Source organism: Trachinotus anak, unplaced genomic scaffold (assembly GCF_046630095.1).
Source record: "Trachinotus anak isolate AG129_WGS33_773 ecotype Australia unplaced genomic scaffold, CSIRO_AGI_Tana_v1 ptg000013l, whole genome shotgun sequence".
NCBI classification, from domain to species: Eukaryota; Metazoa; Chordata; class Actinopteri; order Carangiformes; family Carangidae; genus Trachinotus; species Trachinotus anak.
Window position 1 is genome coordinate 28,050,549 of NW_027273864.1, and position 18,809 is coordinate 28,069,357.

The following is an 18,809-nucleotide window of genomic DNA, read 5'->3' on the forward strand; positions in this document are numbered from 1 at the left end:
GCATATTGTTTTCAGGTTGTCTGTCCGTCCTATTATCGTGGACACGATATCTCAGTAACGCTTTGACAGAACTTCTTAAAATTTGGCACAAACATTCATTAGGAATCATGGATGACATTATTATATTTTGGACGTCAAAGGTCAGGGTCATGGTGACCTCACAAAACACGATTTTGGCCCGGTGAACGCAATATCTCAAGAACTCCTGAAGGTAATCCCTTCAGATTTGGCACAAATTTCCACTTGGACTCAAGAACAGAATGATTAGACTTCAGTGGTCAAAGGTCAAGATCACAGTGACCTCACAAAAGTGGTTTTGGCCTTGTAATCCCTAATGCCTTTAGGGAATTTCTTCTAATTTAGTACAGACATTCACTTGGTCTCAAGGATGAACTGATCAGATTTTGGTGGTCAAAGGTCATTGTGACCTCACAAAACACTTTTTAGCCATTACTCAAGACTTCACGCAGCAATTATAATAAAATTTCACGCAAATGGTTCATATTTTATATGATTCTGGATAAACAGATTTAATCTGAAACTAGTCTGAGCGGCAGAGGCATTCTAGTTTTTTTGTTGTAGTGAATGAACACAAATGTTCTGTAGCTGCTTCTAGTTCTGGTTAGCTCACATGATAGAAGGAAATGTGCTTACTCACTTTCTGATCCCACTCTCATGTCTATATGTTCGAAGTGTAGCTGCAGCGAGTCGCTGGTTAGCTTACCTTGGCATAAGGAATGGAAACGGGCTGAAGCGGCCAGACCCAAAAAAATTACTGTCTATAATTTTAATCACACCTGTCCAAACTTTAGCTGCAGTTATAGTTATGTCTGCATATTTGATTTATGAAAGCCTTTTTTGTATATGTCATCATAAAAATCAGAGAACTTTAAACACTATCATTTATCCTTTGCATTATGTGGAAACTAAGCAAAAATATTTCATTATGCAGCTGAGATTATTTTGTTTGCACTGAATAACTGCAGAGAAAATATTCTTGGGTTGCTGCTGGTATTGGTTAGATTTGACTTACTGCTAGAAATACAGGTCATAACACTGGTCCAGAATAATAAAAAAAATCCCTTGAATGTATTAAAAAATGTAAAAAAAAAATAAATAAATAAATAAAAAAAGCATTTTTTAAAATTACATTTGTACAGTATCTTGTCCTTGCTGATGATGTGTTAATACGTCTCTCCCTGTCCTCCTTACTTGCAGTTTCGCCACAGTACGCCCTATGTGGGACCTCCTCAGCAGTATTCTGTGCAGCCTCCAGGGTCTGGCACCTTCTATCCTGGTCCAGGGCCAGGGGATTACCCTGCCCCATATCGTGAGTCATCCATCCAACATAGATACACATCCAGCACTATTCCCACATCACATTTTAAATCTGAATTTTCTCCACACAGTAGCACAAATACACACTAACTGTCAGCCTTGTGTGCCCCCAGAGCAGGAAGCTGAATGGTGTTTTACTAAAATCTCTTTTCTTCTCTTTTCTCACAAATTCATTCAGATCCCCTCAGGTACCACCCACCTGTCTCACCCTCTGTCCCTGCTCCCGTCCCCACAGCTGGCCCACCCTACTACCAAGGACACTCTATGTATTCCCCCTCACCCTCCATCATAGTGCCTACACCACAGCAACCTCCACCAGCCAAGCGTGAGAAGAAAACAGTGAGTATCTTAGTAGTTCCTCACTTTTATTTCCCCTAGATGCAACATTTGATATAAAACACTTTAATCTCTCAGTTCTGCAGTCTTTCTGCCACATACACTTTGCAGCTGCGGTCTGATGCTGTAAACTTATTGCCACCGCTGCCTCAGAATCTTATGAAATGTTATGAAGTCGCCATTACATGACGTTGCATAGGTGCAGTCCTGCTGTGGACCGCTGGCTGAGCTCAAAGCAGGCGAGACGACTTACTTGGTTCAATCGACTTTCTATACTATCCCACCACATAAGGCAGTGAAAATTGGCAAGTGAGAGTAAAATATTAATCGTGTGACGCAGTGACTGAGTTCAGACACTGAGGTTGGAAGGAAGGTTCACTAAGCTCCGATGCTAATAATCGTTAGTAGTGTTGGATACATCAGCTGCAGCAACTCATTTAAGTCGCTTACGCTGCCGGTGGCACGTCATTCCGGCTCTCAATAATATTAGCTGATGTCGATTTGTGTGCTCGCAACACGCCACTGTTACCACTTGTCAGAGATGAGGAACAAGCTCCACTCTGTGACACCACTGTACAACCACAGATGAACTGAGCATTTCTTTAGTTCATACAAATGACCTGTCGTTAATTTAAATTTAAACTATATTTTTGAACCCTGACCTTCAGTATTTGTTCAGTATCAACATTGTGATGTCATAATTACATAATTATTAACTTAATCCAGAAATAAATAATAACGTACCTAACACTTTTTGTATTCAATTGTATCCCTTTATTGTAGAAAAACACCTATTTGATAAATTGTCTTTGCGCCCCTAAAATTCTTGTACTACTTAAGTCAAAAAATTACAAAATACTCGTGTTCCTTCCAAAAAAAAAAAAGCCCTTGAAGGTAGAACTAATAAGCTGACATTAACTGGGGTGCAACAGCGAGGGGCGGGGGTGGTTGAGTCTGTGAACTTTGCTCGTAGGGGAGTGATTGCCACCGCTGCTGAAAAAAAATACTGAATTCTTTTTAAAAAATTTGAATCTTTTGTTTTCATGGAAGCCTGTGAAATAAAAGTGACGATAAAAAGATTCTTTGTTGACATAACAGTCGCACCTCAAAGCCCATTCAGTAGCTTTTCTGGAGGTTTCTCATTGGCTGAAAGTTGAACTTTTCTACAGTGAATATAATCAGTGTAACTCGTGCAAAGGTTACAGAAAGGAAAGTAAGAAAAGGTGGAGGAAGATGTGACAAAAATGTTACTGGGGGTTGAGTTACTGGGTGCATAGGCTGAAGGATGTGGTGCTTTCCTTTTGCTTGTGGTAACACAACAAATGTTTGTTTTTATTTGTATGATCGGGCGCTCACTGTACCACACGAGATGTTGTGTTTCTCCTGGTTCTTGTTGTTCTATGCATCATTATCAGTTTGTAGCTGTGTGTAATGCTGCTGATGGCAAATACTCACAAACATGTGGCCAAAGCAGGGTCCTTCAAAGACTTGGGTGCTTTAGTGAGGTCTGTTTTTTTTGCGCCATTGTCCTCCCAGATCCGTATCCGTGACCCCAATCAGGGTGGCAGGGACATCACAGAGGAGATCATGGCAGGGGGTTCAGGGAGCAGGAATTCAACGCCTCCTGTCGGTCCCCCCTCCTCTACCCCCACCCCTCCACAGGTATGGCTCTCTCACACCCACACTCTTGCATATCTCATCTACAGTAGCACGAAGCTTTTGCTGAGAGAAGGACTGACGTGTCTTATCTTATTCGACCATCTCGCTGTCTCATAAGAAATTCATGATGACTTTGAGTGAAACGATACACACCTGTTGTGTATAGGACGTCTTTACACAATCTAATTGGCACTTTCATGAAGACTTACAGATACAGATAGTAAGAGTCATTTTATCGCCGTCACTACACACCACATATGTTTAGACATGCAGGTGGGGGGCATCACTTGTTAAAAAAATACTTTATTTTCTCATCGCAGTAAAATCAATTCACTATAATCTTGTCAACAGCTGTTTTAATCTTACACCTGCTTCCCTGCTATCACTGTTTCTATTCACTCACTATCTTTTACAGTAGATTGCATAAGCATTGTCTGTATACTCCTACTCCTTCTACAGAATCCACTCTGGTCCTCTTACCTTGCAAATCTGCTCTTTTAAACAAAGAATTTAAGGCTCTTCTTGGGGCAAGAGCATTGCCTAGAAGTAAAGGTGGTAAGACAGTGGCTCTCAATCCCAGTCTACCACCGGTACCACCGCTACTGGTTTTGCAGCCCCAAATCAGATGGATAGAATGGACCCCAGCAAGGCTGTGGGTCATTGGTATGGATGCTGAAATCCACTGTTAATGCCACTGGCACATTTTGATAAATGAAATGAATTAAGCCCAAATTAGAAAACTTTCCTGGATTCTGAAGAGGGACGTTGTGACTTCTTCCTCCTTGTGTCCTTCTGTGGATGTTAACAGTGTCTTTCCTCTCTTTTTTCTGTCTTTTTGTGCCCCCTTTGATTTCTTTCTTTATGTAAATACCTCCTTTTCTCTGTCCTTTACTCTCCATTGTTCTGAGCCACTCCCCTCCTCCTGTCATTCTTCCCGCATTGATCTTCATTCTCCGTCTTATCCCTCCTGTCTTGTCCTCCATTGCTGTCCTCTTAATCTGACCACACTCCATCGGACTCCTTATTTCTGCTTAATCCTGCGTTTGGGCTTGTTTGTTCGTTTATTTGTTTGTATGCGCGCTTGCCTTCATCTCTGTGCCTCGTCTTTCTGGTTTTCTGTGTTGCTAGTTTTTATGGCCGCACCCTCATTATCCTCACATTTTCTACCTCAAATCACAGCAGCAGCTGAGCAGCAGCCAAACTCCAGATCAGCAGCAGCAGCAGCAGCAGCAGCAGCAGCAGTCGTCGCAGCCTCAGCCTCCACAGCCTCCTCAGCCTCCTCAGCCTCCTCAGCCACAGCAGGCCCATCCTGGGGGCTACACGCTGGAGCCCCAGCAGCCACAGCAGCCACAGCAGCCGTTGACAACAGGGGTTTCAGACACCAAACCAGGGCCAGGTCTGCCCCAACATGCTCGCCATGTTTTTAATCTACAGCTTCTCACAGGAAGCCACTCTTTAACAATCTAACCAAGGCGGTTTTAACCATCGTTTCATGTTGAAATCATGAAAATTAAACTAAGTATTGGCTTGTTTTACTGCTGTGCCTCCCATGTCAGGCAATGTCATCTTTAGTTTTATTGCCCCCCTCATGGAGCAACAACCCCAGTAGCCCTGCACCGAATCACCTTTTACTCAAACGGTGATCTCCAAACACATTTTATGCATCACTTTTGTTTTTCCCAGAACTCGCTGCGTACTGAACGCTTTCACTTTCATTTCACTTACAAATCGAGAGTGTAGTTTCAGCAGATTTCCTTGTTTGTCTGGAACATTTTACTCACACTACTCAGAAAGAAGTTTTATCTTTCATTGTTTTTAGAACTTCTATCTCTGTGGACCAGTTTTTTAAGCTTCTGGCTGCAGTTTTAAACTCTTCACCTCCATGCAAATGTTGGAAATGTGTTTCTGTCTGGTTGTTGACCCTGAGACTGTCACAGCTTACTGCTACAGTTTTTTACTTTATTTTTTACAGATTTAATTTCAAATAATTGTGTGGTTGTATATTGTGTATATTGAGTAATTGTATAGTTTCACTGTTTAAAGAATGGTTACGTACATACCTTTGAATTTCCCCAAGAGATTAATAAAGTATTTATTTATCTATCTACAGTATACGACACAGATATTACCTTTTGCTGGTTGAATTCTGAAGACATGTATTTATCTGTTCTCCTCCTCCTTCCAGATGATACGCCAAAACTGGAGCCAGTTGTCCAGAAGTCTTCCTCACCTGGGCTTGTGCAGCCTGAAGCCCCTGTGGAGAGACTGGAGGCCAACACACCTGTAACTGAGCCCACTTCTGAACAAGAGCTTCCCTTCCCCACCTCGATGACCGCCCCCGTCACTCTCCCACTCACAGTGGCCAACGCCAATGAACGTCCCTCAGCCAGGGAATCCACTGCTTCAGCCTCTTCTCACTCGTCCACAGTTGGCGAGCAGAAACCCTCTTTGGCGCCATCTCAGACTCCCAACACAGACAAGCCTCTTTCAGACGCCCCAAGAACTCTGGCTGCCTCGCCTGCATCAGCCCCCAAGGCTTTGAACGGCCTTGCAGAGTCCGGGGCTGAGCTAGAGACCGCGGCTCATGAGCCTTCTCTTCTGTCTCCTGCTACACTCCAGCCCCAGGCCTCTGCTCCTGCTTACAAAGAGGCCACCTCCTCTGAAACCTTGCCTTCTGACATGAGACCAGAGGTTCCCATTGCTGCTGCGCTTGCCCCAATGGCACCTGTGGCTGTGGTGCCAGTCACCCTGACCTCAAGCCCCGCCCCGGCTCTGCCAGTTATGCTTCCCCCTGGCCTTCCGCCTCTAGTGCAGGCCACAACAGAGGCTGACGAGCCGAACAAGCCCTTAGACACTAAAGACCTTGTCCCCAGAGTAGGGACAGAGGCACATGGTGGCATTACTGACAGTAAAACAGAGTCCCAGCATCAAGCACCCATCAGGAAGAGTCCCACTACAGGTACTACATCTGTTGCACTTCAGCAGCTGTGAAGTTCATTTCAGCCTTAAATTAGAGGTTGCTTTATTAGCCCTCGATGTTTTTATGGTTTTATGCCTAAATTGCTAAATAAAGTGGCTCTATGATGCAACAGGGTGTTTTATGAACACCCATAGTTAAGTTAATTCCCCTTAAAGATACAGTCAGATATAATGAACTGCCTGCATCCAGAATATCCTAGAAATTATGAGAAATGTTTTAAATTCATGTTTTAAGTTCAACACATTAGGACTAAGTAGCATTTCATGTAATTTTCTGGTTTTCATCATAATTGAGAGCCATAATTGCAAAAATTATTTGCCATAGAATAGCTGTAAAGTTTGCTTCTACAAAATAATTTTTCTTGTCATCATGTCTTTTCAAACACAAATTTCACTTTTACATCTATTGTGGTTGTGCTGCTCTCTGACTGGCTGTGGCTGATTGCACGTTCCTGCGTTTGTGTTGTCCTGAAGTAAATCAGACGGCTTCTGCTATACCAAAGACCTGGAGGAAACCAAATGAAGGGATCTCTTCTGGAGACGCACCACAAAAGGAGGACGAGGTAAAAAAAAAAAAAAAAAAGGAGGATGACGAGGGAGGAGGAAGAAAACACCACATTGCAGCTTTAAAGTATAAATCATTTGTGTGTGTGTTGACACAGAGACAAGCAATTAACCTACTTTTCAATCATTTTACGAGATTATGTCACCTTTTTCAAACGCTTGGGATCACATTTTTGTACAAGCCTTTTTTAAATGACTACCAAGTATCGCAGGAGAGAGAAGAGAGAGAAGAGGAAAAGCACAATGTTGGGCAGTAGTTCAAGTGGAAAATGTTTCCACATGTGTGGTTTGGGAAGCAGACGTAAACGACTTTGGGGTGTTGTTATCGTCCGAGAATGACAGCAAGGAGTTATCCATCATCTTCATGGCTCACCAGGCCCACCCTCTGCAGAATCAGCTCTGTCCTGTTCTCGTCTCCTTTCCTTTATTGTTCTGTTCTGTTCTCGTAGCTGTGGGAGAATGTTCACACCACCAAATACCAGTGTTGCCCACTGTAAGACTTCTTCTTTTAGTCTGCACTGAACAAGCGCTGTTAAGTTGTATAGCTTTACTTGAGCTGCAATGATAAGTCAATGAGTCAACTTGCTGATTGCAGGAAAATCAATGAGCAAATGTTTTGACAGTTGATTAAGTGTTTGAGGTATTTTTACGCAAACGTGCCAAACATTTACTGTTTCAGCTTGAAATGTGAGCATTTGTTGCTTTTATTTGTCAATTTATTTAGGTTCTGGATTGTTGGTCAAATAAAACCAGCAATTTGATTTTAATTTAACTAATTTGATGGCTTCACTTTGGCCTTTAGAAAATTTGAATAGGTGTTTCTCACTACTTTATGACATTTCATAGACTGATGATGAACCAGACCAAACGTTTAATTCAGAAAACGTTTTGCCAGATTATGCCCGATGATGAAAATATAAGATATTGCAAAACTATCACAGAAAAAGACAGCTGCAATGTAATAGCTTAGGACATATAAGTTCAATTCACTTCAACTTCTGAGTTTGGATTTTAAAAAATTTTATTAATAAAAAATTTGATTATACAGTAAACTTGGCTTAACTTTAGTCTTTAAGTATTGTCACATTGGCACGTTTGTGTTTCTTTTGACTCGAACGAGCCCGCTGTTCTCCCGTTGTTCCCCTTTTCTGTCTTTAGTGTAGTTTCTCATCACTTAAACCTCAGGTCTACTTGACCTCTTCTGACCTCTGTGCATTTCATCATCTCGGAGTCATGCCTGGGTCTCCTGCCTTCACTAACTTTAATTCATTCATCTCTCTGTTTCCTGCATTTTGTAATCTCTTTATGTGTGGATCCATTTCACCCTCTCAGCAGATCACCCTTTTATAGCCTCCTAACTGATAACTACAGATGGTGTAATTTAGATACATTGCGTTTCTAGTAGTTTTTAAATGTGATGGACTGTCAAATAATTACCTAGAGAGCTCTTTTGTACTTTAAATCCCCCATAAGGCACTCAAAGAGAGCTACATGACTGCAACCACTGAACTGTTAATAATTTATTATCTTCCTAAATGATATTACAGCAGAGCGTAATGCTTACTGACAAATCCTATGTATCTGAAAACTGAATCTTGCCTCCTCTAAGGATGAGCCGAGGCCAGTGGATCAACCTGCTGGAGACCAGGCCCTGCAGTCAGCTCCACTGAGCGGCAGCCCTGTGCCCCTACCATCAGTCTTCACCTCCGCCCCTGCTCCAGCTCCTGCCAGCAGCCCAGAGGCTGACAGAAAGCCTGCTGCCCCAGAGGAGAATGGTGAGGCTGAGATGGAGCCCATGAGGAACGGAGCAGGCCACACCTCAGAGACAGAGAGCAGTGACAGTGGAGCCACCCCCGGAGACAAGGAGAGCTCCTCAGGGGCTCCACAGGACATGGAGGGTATGACTCATCTTGTTCGTTGGACATTCAAGTTTTGGCAACACTGTGCTGAAATCTAAATATTCTGCCTTTTGGAGCTTCCATGTGTGAAGCTGCTGTATTTACTCAGTTCCTCCTTCCTTCCCTCTTAAACCCTGCTTGGTGCTCCAGACCTAACCGATCCCAGTGGGAAGCGTCAGTATGACAGGGACTTCCTGTTGGGCTTCCAGTTCATGCCTGCCTGCATACAGAAGCCTGAGGGGCTCCCACCGATCAGTGATGTGGTGCTGGACAAGGTAAGTTACAGGTAGACCTGCAAACTCACACATTCAGAGAGCGTTCAACAAAAGGATTGTTACTAAACCTCTAACAGTCAAGTGTAGATAAATCAATGGATGGACACATCATCTGTCCAGACTGTGTCCTTAGCAGATAAGGAACAGCCTCTGGAGGCTCTAAGAATGGAGAGTGGGGAGTGAGTTTTCTGCTGTCTAGGACTGACACTAATGTGAATTTACATTATCTATTCATCTGATGGATTAATTGGATTGTTTTGTTCTATAAAATGTATGAATCAGTTTCCCAGAGCCAGACGTCTTGAAGTGTCTTGCTTTTTTTCTGTCTATCAGTTCAAAACCCAAAGATATTCAATGTGTTATTAATGACTGATATTTGAATCAGTAGAACTAGTGAACTTAAATAGATTTTCAGAATTGTTGCTGATTAAGTTCCTATTGATCAACTAATCGTTTCAGATCTACTCTGAAAACAATGCCAGTTTTCACCTCTGTAAACAGAAGAGCATGATTATTATTTCAGTTTAGTTTTCGGTGCAGCTGTAACGACGGGCAGATTAGTCATCAAGCAAAAATGTCAAACATTCTGTGACTCCAGCTTCTCGAATGTGAGCATCTGCTGTTTTATTGTCATCACTGTAAACGCAAAGACATCAGCTTTTGGACTGTTAGTTAAACAAAATGAGCGATTCGAAAACCAAACCTCAGGCTCTGGAAAATAGTTATGCAAATTAATGCATCAATTTTTTGCGGTTGCCAAGTTAAGCAATGAAGCTAGCACCTGATGAATAAGATTAATCAGTGATGAAAATAATAGTTAGATGCACCCCTCATTTAGGAATAAACCTCTTTATGAACCATTGTTCTTCATTAGCGGCTTATAGCAACAGGCTGTGTTTTAGATGGTGCTTTATGTGGACCGGATCAAAGATACACCACAGAGAGTTTGGTTCATTCCTCTGATCCCCACATATGTATGGGTGGAGCATATGGCCCGCTGAAATGCTGTTTTGATTAAAATCACATTGCTATTATGTCACACTTGGCAGAGTTGAGCCTGCATGCCCCTCCCCCACCTCTCCAAAAAGAACAACCAGACCGGCGAACAGTTGATTGGTACAGTCCCATAGTCTCATATTCTCTGTGGGAGACAGTGAAATCTCACTGGAGAGGAGTTGAGAGGAAGTCAAGGGCAGCTGAAAGACAAAGAACTGGATTTGTTCTTCTCTCCTCCCCCACAACTATTTCACTCTCTCCTGTGTTCCTCTCATTCTTCTTTCCTTCTGTCCTTCCGTCCTTCCTTCCTTCCACATCTGGTTCTGACTTCTCTCACTGCAGACTGCAGAACCCAACAAGCACAATTTATTAGCAGTACAGTGATAATGCATAAACCAAAAGCTGTTAATGTGGTATGACTGTCATTTACAAGGGGTCACCTTTAAGAGACCACTGGGTTAGAAACGCACACACGCACACATACACATGCACTCCCTTTGCCCTGTTGCCAGTATCATTAGAGGATCACTGCTCCCCCTGCTGTTAGATTCATTGTGTGTGTGTGTGTGTGTGTGTGTGTGTGTGTGTGTGTGTGTGATGATGTGTTGTGTATGTTATGTGTCGTGCAGATGAACCAAAACAAGTTGCCATCTCGAGTAGTGGATTCCAGGGTGATTTCCAGAGGACCTGATTTCACACCTGCCTTCGCAGATTTTGGCAGGCAAATGACCGGAGGACGAGGCGCTGCGGTGAGTCACACACACACACACACGCACACTCTCACAGCCTGCCACAATCATTCATAAAATAACACGCACACACACTCCTCCACTTTCTACCTCCTGTTTCTCTCAACACTCTGGCAATATAGATATCGTGATGCCTTTGAGTGGGGGCAAAATATAATTGCTATAAACACAGCTTTCAAACTTTTCTTGAAAGATTGATAAAACTACGTTGGAGCTTAATGATCTGATACATTTGAGGAACTTGCTCTCAGATGATGGTTAATTCAATACAGAAAAGACATAGCTTAACATTTTAGAAAATAGGCCTTTTTGCTGTCTTGCTAAGAGTTGGGCGAGAAGATTGATACCCCTCAGTTCTGTCAGTTAAATATAAGGCTAGAAGAAGAAGGTTAGTACAGCTGGGCATAAAGAATGGAAGCAGGTGTCTGAAGGCAGACCTTCTTCAGCTTCAGGTAGAGCCCGGCTAACTGATTACCCCTGTTTTCAGTCTTTGTGCTGAGCTAAGCTAACCTGGTTCTGATTGTAGCTTCATATTTACAGTACAGACATGAGAGCAGTGTGGATCTCCTCATTTAACTTTCAGCATGGCAGTTTATAAGTTAATAAGAGAAACTGTTTCTTTTAACCGACTTGAGTGTAGCAACATATTCATCTATTCTATATTCAGACATGTTTTATTACATAGAGTAAAGTGTTGTACCAGTGCTCATTTTCATTATATTAATATACATTCACATTTATGAAACAGATATGAAGGTATAAGGATTGTTCTTGGAATTTTAACATTATCCAAGAAGAACAATTAAAAGGGAAAAAAACACAATAAATAGATAAGTGAGCAGATAACTAAATACCTACACTAAGTGAAAATTGGCAAAAATAAGCATGGAAGTGCTAAATAATAAATAATAAGTAGGGGAGAAAAGAAAAGTCTGAATCATGTTTCCTTGCACCCTACCCTCCTCTCACTCTTTTACTTACTTACTCCTTTCACTGCGTGTGCAGCTTATGAACATGGGGGCACGGCGGCCTCCCCCCAGGAAGATCATCATGAACGTGTCGGTGAATGATGACGTGCAGCTGAAAAAGTCCGAGAATGCCTGGAAACCGGGCATGAAGAGGGAGGGCCACGTAGAGGATCCCGAGACACAGAGAACACAGGTAGGACATGTGGGACGACGCACAAGAAAATACACAAAACAGTGGGTGGATATAAAAATTAGCTCCATGCCTCAGACTAATTTAGATAATTAGTGATCCATAAATTCCACTTGATTGAAGATTTTAAAAATAACTGGAAATTCAAACGAAATCATTTGTTTGGTTTAATTCTGTGAATATTGGGAAGGAAAAATGGGTGTGTAGTTATTACCTAATTAATGATTTAACCAACCACAGAAAGAAATAACTTTACATAATTTCCTCATTGTCATGGGAAACTGTCTTTCTCAAGAAGTCCCAACAATAATGTCCCCACAGCAGAGTTAGACTTTCATGTTGCATCCAAAATAGTCTCCAAGTTGATTGGGTGATTGATCGTTGTGATTGATGACAGTGATAAACTACCTTATATGACCGATTCCCCTCAGGATCTCTTCAGGAAGGTCCGCAGCATCCTGAACAAGCTGACGCCTCAGAAGTTCAACCAGCTGATGAAGCAGGTGACAGACCTGACCATTGACACGGAGGAGAGGCTCAAAGGCGTCATCGACCTGGTCTTTGAGAAGGCCATCGACGAGCCCAGCTTCTCGGTGGCCTATGGAAACATGTGCCGCTGCCTCGCCACTGTAAGCAGATCACCGTGTCGATGGGAGTGGATGAAGTGTGTAGGCTGTAGGATAAGAGCAGCTTGTGTTTGTAAGGTTTAAATCACCGGACTTGTCCAGAGGCTCTTGGCAGGAGAAGTGTTTGAATATTGCTTAACCCAGCGATGGAACATTAACTGGATGCAAATAGATGACATGCAAATTGTGGCAATATACTGTTGGTGTGTGCATGTAATGTGCATCTCAGTAAACAGCCAACAACTTGCTTATTGTTTACTCAGCAAACAGATCAACTGGTTCAGATTCAGCTCTGCATTGATGCAATATAATGCTGCAAAATGCAGCACAATATGATTAACATGAAAATCAGTTCAGAAATAATCCTTTTAAACAGGTCACAATTTATTAAAAATCCATACCCTCAATTATAGATACTCTGTTAACAAGAATTTCAGAGAAAACTTTTGTTTCTTTGTCTGCAATCAGTTGATATTCCTAACCTCACATGTGTTAGGTATATGCAGTATATGCAGGGGAAAAAATACAGTATAACCCGCAGAAAACACCTGATTCAGTGTACAATATCCAACAGTTTTAAAGGTTTTGTCTTTACTTACTCCTGTTTCTCTACTATGTCCACTATGTCTCCTGTTCCTGTGCAGCTTAAAGTGCCCATGACAGACAAACCCAACACCACAGTGAACTTTCGCAAGCTGCTGCTAAACCGCTGTCAGAAGGAGTTTGAGAAGGACAAGGTGGACGATGTGGTGTTTGAGAGGAAGCAGAAGGAGCTGGACTCTGCTGCATCGGTACGTGTGACACATCATTTCATGCTGTAGCTCAGAAGAGAGTGAAACTCCTAAGTCTGCCTCAGCTCTAACAAAGAGGTTTTAGTTTATGCAAGTATACGTGTAATGTTTCCTTGGTCCCGTCAGGCGACGGAGCGTGAGCGTCTTCAGGAAGAGCTGGAGGAAGCCAAGGACAAGGCCCGACGGCGTTCCATCGGCAACATCAAGTTCATCGGCGAACTCTTCAAGCTCAAGATGCTAACAGAGGCCATCATGCACGACTGTGTGGTCAAGCTGCTGAAGAACCACGATGAGGAGTCTCTAGAGTGCCTGTGCAGACTGCTCACCACCATCGGCAAGGACCTGGATTTTGAGAAGGCCAAGGTGAGTAGTTAACACTCGGACTCTCAAGTTCTATCAGTCTTCTCATCTAACTCCTGGAGAGAAAGCGAATAAGCATCTTTCCCACAAATTCATACCGTCCCTTTAATTAGTGAGCTTCATTGTTGAAAGAGCTGCACAGCTGATCAAAGACTGTTGAAATCAGATCACTGTAATTTCAATTCACAACAGACTGTAGCCTCCAAAACAAGGTGTCTAAACTTGTGAAGAATCCGTGATTAGCACATTATAACAGTGTGTTGTCTACAGATGGAAAGCTTAAGCTTAATGAAATGCAGCTGGTGTTAAGCAGAATTTTTCCCCATTCAGAATAAAATATAATGAATATTTGCAGGTGTTTGCAAGGATGAAGTTATGAGGTGAGCATTTTGTCAGCAGCACTGTGACATCAGAACAGTTGAAGGGCGGTGCGTGTCAGTATCTGTGCGAACGTGGCGCCAAGATAAATTCCTCCACACAGGTTCAGCTGGTGAGGAGGTGGTGGAGGAGCTGATTCTGGATTCAGGTGGTGATTCTGATCCAAGCAGCACAGTTCATGTTCTGGTGGGAGTTGATCCCACACCAGCTGGGCTACATTCAGCCCCAGAGGCAGAGGAGAAATTGTTTATGGAGGTTATGAGGAACAAGGAATATCCCCGACAGTGTCCCCACTCTGCTTTCTGTCTGACTGGCTCTAGTGTAGAGATCAGTGACTCCCAGCAGGACGCAGCCAGAGTCCTCAAATGCTTGGAGAGACCTATCTGACCCGAGGGCCTTTCTGCTCTCTCTCTCTGCTGTACTGTGTGGTTTGATCCTCATCATCTACCAGTCACCCAGCAAAAGGAAAACCATCTGACCAGGAAAACTGCTAATTCTGCTTTACTTCCTTTTTTTTGTTTGCTACTCAAGATATTTACACTCTTTACCACCATGTAAGTGCAGTTTTTGTGTGGTAAATGCTACAGAATATGCTCATAAATCATTATTCTTGCCCTTTAGATGAGTTCCATCCTGTTTAATATGGTAATTTCCTGAATATGGACCTTTTAATGTCAGGCCATTATAGTGATTTGGATCCATGCTTTTTGGGCTATTAAAGTTTTTGTGCTGCTGTCTCTCAAAATGTTCCAATTTAATCTTGGGCATTCTGGACGGCTTCTGCTTCCAGTAATAAACTGAACAATCGGTCGACTTAGTGGAAAACTAATGTGGAAATCACTGAAACCAGCTGTCCTGTAGGTTGAATGGAGAGAGAGAGAATATAACCTTCATGTATCAAATTAACCCTCCCTCTCTCTCTCTCTCTCTCTCTGTCTGTCTCTCTCCCTCTCCCCCTCCAGCCTCGAATGGATCAGTATTTCAATCAGATGGAAAAAATCGTCAAGGAGAGGAAGACGTCTTCTCGGATACGGTTTATGCTACAGGATGTTATAGACCTGAGATTGGTGAGTGTGTGGTTGTGATCTTTTTTTCCATCTGCACAGCTGTAGAGAGTCCAGACTCCACATTCTTCAAAGAAACTCAGCTTCACGATGAGTTTTAGTTCATTGATCTCTCTGACCTCCTGGAACATGATATTAGACATTCTGGTCATATCTGCTAAATGGATACTACTACTACTGCTGCTGCTGTTATTGAATTTTAACACAGTTTCAGAAAGACTGATGAGGGAAAAACCTGTGGGAAAATACACTGGAGAACAGAGAAGCACATAATCACCTCTCACTGCTGATAACACGTGGTAAAGGTTTTTGCTGAGGCAGTAAACACTCTTCATGCCGTGTTTGTTAACACATGGATTCAGGCATCAGTGATACTGTGCACAGGCTTTTTATTGCACAAATGCAGAAAGACAAAAAGCCAGCTCTTGCTACCTGTAAATGTTGAATCCGCTCACAGATCAGTCCTGCACCATGGCCTTACCTCATGAGATAATATCTCATCAGTAAACTCAGCAAGCTCAGATAAATGAAAAGTAATTTTGCAGTTTCTCCCTCTTGTAGATGATAAAGATAACCAGAGCCAGCTGGCCACCCTGTGCCATGACAACCCCATAAACTGTGGCAGGTGTTAAGTCAAGTGATTTTTATTTCTATAGCCCAAAATTGCCTGAAAGGACTTCACAGTCTGTATATCGACGAGACCCTCAGTTTGGATAAGAAAAAACTCCCATAGAAAATATTTTAACTGGGAAAAAAACAGAGGAGGGATCCTTCTTTCAGGACGGACACAGACACACAATAGGTGCAGTTTGTTCAGAGTACAGAACAGAAATAACAAGATTGTATTACAACATGGGAAATCAGAAGGACTATATTAGTTAGATGGATCACAACTGAACACAATGTACATTTAGTGTAACTATTCATGATATGTTCAGTGAAGACAGCTCATGTAGCCAGTTATCACTTCTGACACAGTTTACGGGGCTAGTTGCTGTTTTAGTTCATGTTGTAACAAATACATTTCCACATTTTAATTAATGTAATTAATGTCGTTTATTGCCCAGCGTCAGGTCAGACACAATAAAGTGGCTTCATCTTTGCATCTTGCATATTCAATGACTTCACACACAGATTTTAACCAGTCTCACATATTTATGTCAATGCATACACAGTCACGTACAACACATACACACATAGATACTCACATGCACACAATGTGTTTTATCTGTTGTTGTTTTTAACCTGAATCTGTTTGTAGCAGTTATTTTGTTTAGTTGTTCTGAAAAAGGGGCTTCAGCTGGAAACATTAGTACATACGTTACATCTGATGCATTGTGGGCACATCAACACTTTCTGACATCAGAACACTGTCAGAAAAAGGACCTAGACTGAAATAGAGACAAACGGGGAGCAAATGATTTGACATTACAAGTTTCATGTTGTGCTTTTCCAATAGAGAGATGTCTGCATTGATTAAATTGTGATTCCCTCGCAGCTCTTGCCTAACACAAGCTTTTTGAATCAATGTCACTGTCTCCTACAAGATGCCGGAAACACAGATTCAGTCCCTACTGTGCTGTGCTCCTGTCAAATTTTAAATTAAAATGAGCAAAGCTCGTTTTAGGCAGTGTAAGGATCCACTTTGTTTAAAAACAAAAGCTCTGTGTTCAACATCGTGGGATGACACAAATATTAATGACTCATGATGGGTTGTAATGCAAGTTGAAAGTGATAAGCTTGTTAACAGATCTCTCTGTCAGTTATGATCATTGGTTAATTCATCAGCGCGTCTCCAGACATTAGGATATTCTTCTGAGATTGACAACTTCTTCTGCGTGTGCTCTGATGTATCTGGTGCTGTATGATAAAACCCACACATGCTCTCTTAAAATTCTCGGGGCTGTCATTTGAATTGTCTCAGATAAAGAACAAAGAAATCAATTTGAAACCACAGAATGTGGCACCACTGTTTGTGGTTTTAAGTCATCGCGATTGTCATTTTTTCTCTCAGCACAACTGGGTGTCCAGAAGAGCCGACCAGGGCCCGAAAACCATCGAGCAAATCCACAAGGAGGCGAAGATTGAAGAGCAGGAAGAGCAGAGGAAAGTGCACCAGCAGTTGCTCTCCAAGGACAGCAAGAGACGGCCAGGTCAGGCCTGCACACTAAATCCTCTTTAAGGCTTAGAATCACATCGGCACAGCTATAGTGACTCAGGAAGCCTGCTAGCATACAGGGAGACTTCCTGTCCCTATAGCCTGCAGAGACGCTATTGTGCCCAAAAGCAGACAGGAAGCCCCCCATCCCTCCCATCTGTTTGCTGACCTATAATATTCCATCATGTGTAGCAGCATGCTACAGAAACAGTCAGGAATGTCACTCTTGTCCGCCGCTTTCACGGTCGTTTGACTCCATTTTGTTTCCACTGAACTTATTTTAAACCTGTATTTTGCCCGTTCGTCTGTGGTTGTGTCTTCATAGATCCGAGAGAGCAGAGAGAGCAGAGAGATCAGCGTGTGCAGAGAGAGGAGACCTGGAACACTGTGCCCATGACAAAGAACAGCAGGACCATCGACCCCAACAAGATCCCAAAGATCTCCAAGGTGAGACCTGCTGCCAGTGCGCCACCAGCTGGACGGGGGCCAAAGACAAGGAAGACAGACTTTTTTTTAACATTTCAGATGCCACAATTTGCTTTTAAGAGGCAGTGACTGACAGCAAAAGCACTTAACCTTGTACTGGGTGGAGTATAGAGACACACTGTCCTTGAGACTGCATACTGTCATCATTTGAAACTGCTGGCTGGTGTCCCACAGAGTTCATTTGCTCACGCCACAGCATGCAAATCGTGAAAACTATGTCACAAATAATCAGGTGGTTACTTATGTTCCATGCAAACATATTGCATGATGGATTCTGGAGAGCTACAGACCTGGTTAATCCATCAATACAGTTTAGATTTTGGCTGTAACACCAAACATTTGCTCCTGAAATGACAGCTTAAAAAAAAAAATAAATAAAAAAATAAATAAAAAAACACACACCTTTGAGCTGTGTCAAAACAGAAACCACACAGCGTTGTGAGCAAACAACCCACTGATCCAGAAAACAAATGAGCTGCAGTGGGTAGTTTTAATTAATGATGTGACAGAGCTGAGTGTCAAAAACTAACATAAGTGGCATTTTGCAGGGGGACCACACCTCTACAGAACACTAAATATGATAGAAAACCATTAGAGGAAAAAGCTTTCAGATGTCAAACATCTAATTACTTCAGCTACAACTTCAATTGAGTTTGCTCAGCAAGATGTAAAATGTAAGAAGAATTTAAATTAGTATTAGCACCTGTACAGACAAACAGAAACATATATAATGTTATGTGATGTAAATTCCATGCAGGTATTTAAATAACCAAGTTTATGTTTATATGTTTATATCATATGCTGAACATTATTATTGCCGGGAAAAGGCTCAGCAGGGGCATTTGTGTGCATGCAGACATATTCAATGGCAGATGCTGTATGAGTCTGAATTAAGTTGATTCAAATTAAAACACCTGACTGTACTTTGGCTATTAAAAGACCAGTCTCCTCAGGAGCACCAGAAACCAAAATGTTCTCAGAAATGGCTCAGCAT

The 18,809-nt window shown here is 42.3% G+C and overlaps 1 protein-coding gene across 15 annotated transcripts in view; it reads left to right on the top strand.

The window, feature by feature from the left end:
- The window catches only part of eif4g3a (eukaryotic translation initiation factor 4 gamma, 3a), a 49,814-nt gene that overhangs the window by 20,872 nt on the left and 10,133 nt on the right, over positions 1 to 18,809 (top strand). For 6 of the 15 annotated variants that reach the window (XM_071495380.1, XM_071495373.1, XM_071495377.1 and 3 more), the window contains 16 exons: positions 1,219 to 1,330; positions 1,517 to 1,677; positions 3,202 to 3,336; positions 4,513 to 4,729; positions 5,519 to 6,292; positions 6,787 to 6,875; positions 8,486 to 8,774; positions 8,925 to 9,049; positions 10,675 to 10,794; positions 11,800 to 11,955; positions 12,384 to 12,581; positions 13,223 to 13,369; positions 13,496 to 13,732; positions 15,070 to 15,174; positions 17,186 to 17,324; positions 17,655 to 17,776. In XM_071495380.1, the coding sequence (XP_071351481.1) occupies positions 1,219 to 1,330; positions 1,517 to 1,677; positions 3,202 to 3,336; positions 4,513 to 4,729; positions 5,519 to 6,292; positions 6,787 to 6,875; positions 8,486 to 8,774; positions 8,925 to 9,049; positions 10,675 to 10,794; positions 11,800 to 11,955; positions 12,384 to 12,581; positions 13,223 to 13,369; positions 13,496 to 13,732; positions 15,070 to 15,174; positions 17,186 to 17,324; positions 17,655 to 17,776 (3,126 nt within the window). The remainder of the gene's footprint in view (positions 1 to 1,218; positions 1,331 to 1,516; positions 1,678 to 3,201; positions 3,337 to 4,512; positions 4,730 to 5,518; positions 6,293 to 6,786; positions 6,876 to 8,485; positions 8,775 to 8,924; positions 9,050 to 10,674; positions 10,795 to 11,799; positions 11,956 to 12,383; positions 12,582 to 13,222; positions 13,370 to 13,495; positions 13,733 to 15,069; positions 15,175 to 17,185; positions 17,325 to 17,654; positions 17,777 to 18,809) is intronic. The other 9 variants (XM_071495381.1, XM_071495384.1, XM_071495386.1 and 6 more) reach the window with 5 other exon arrangements.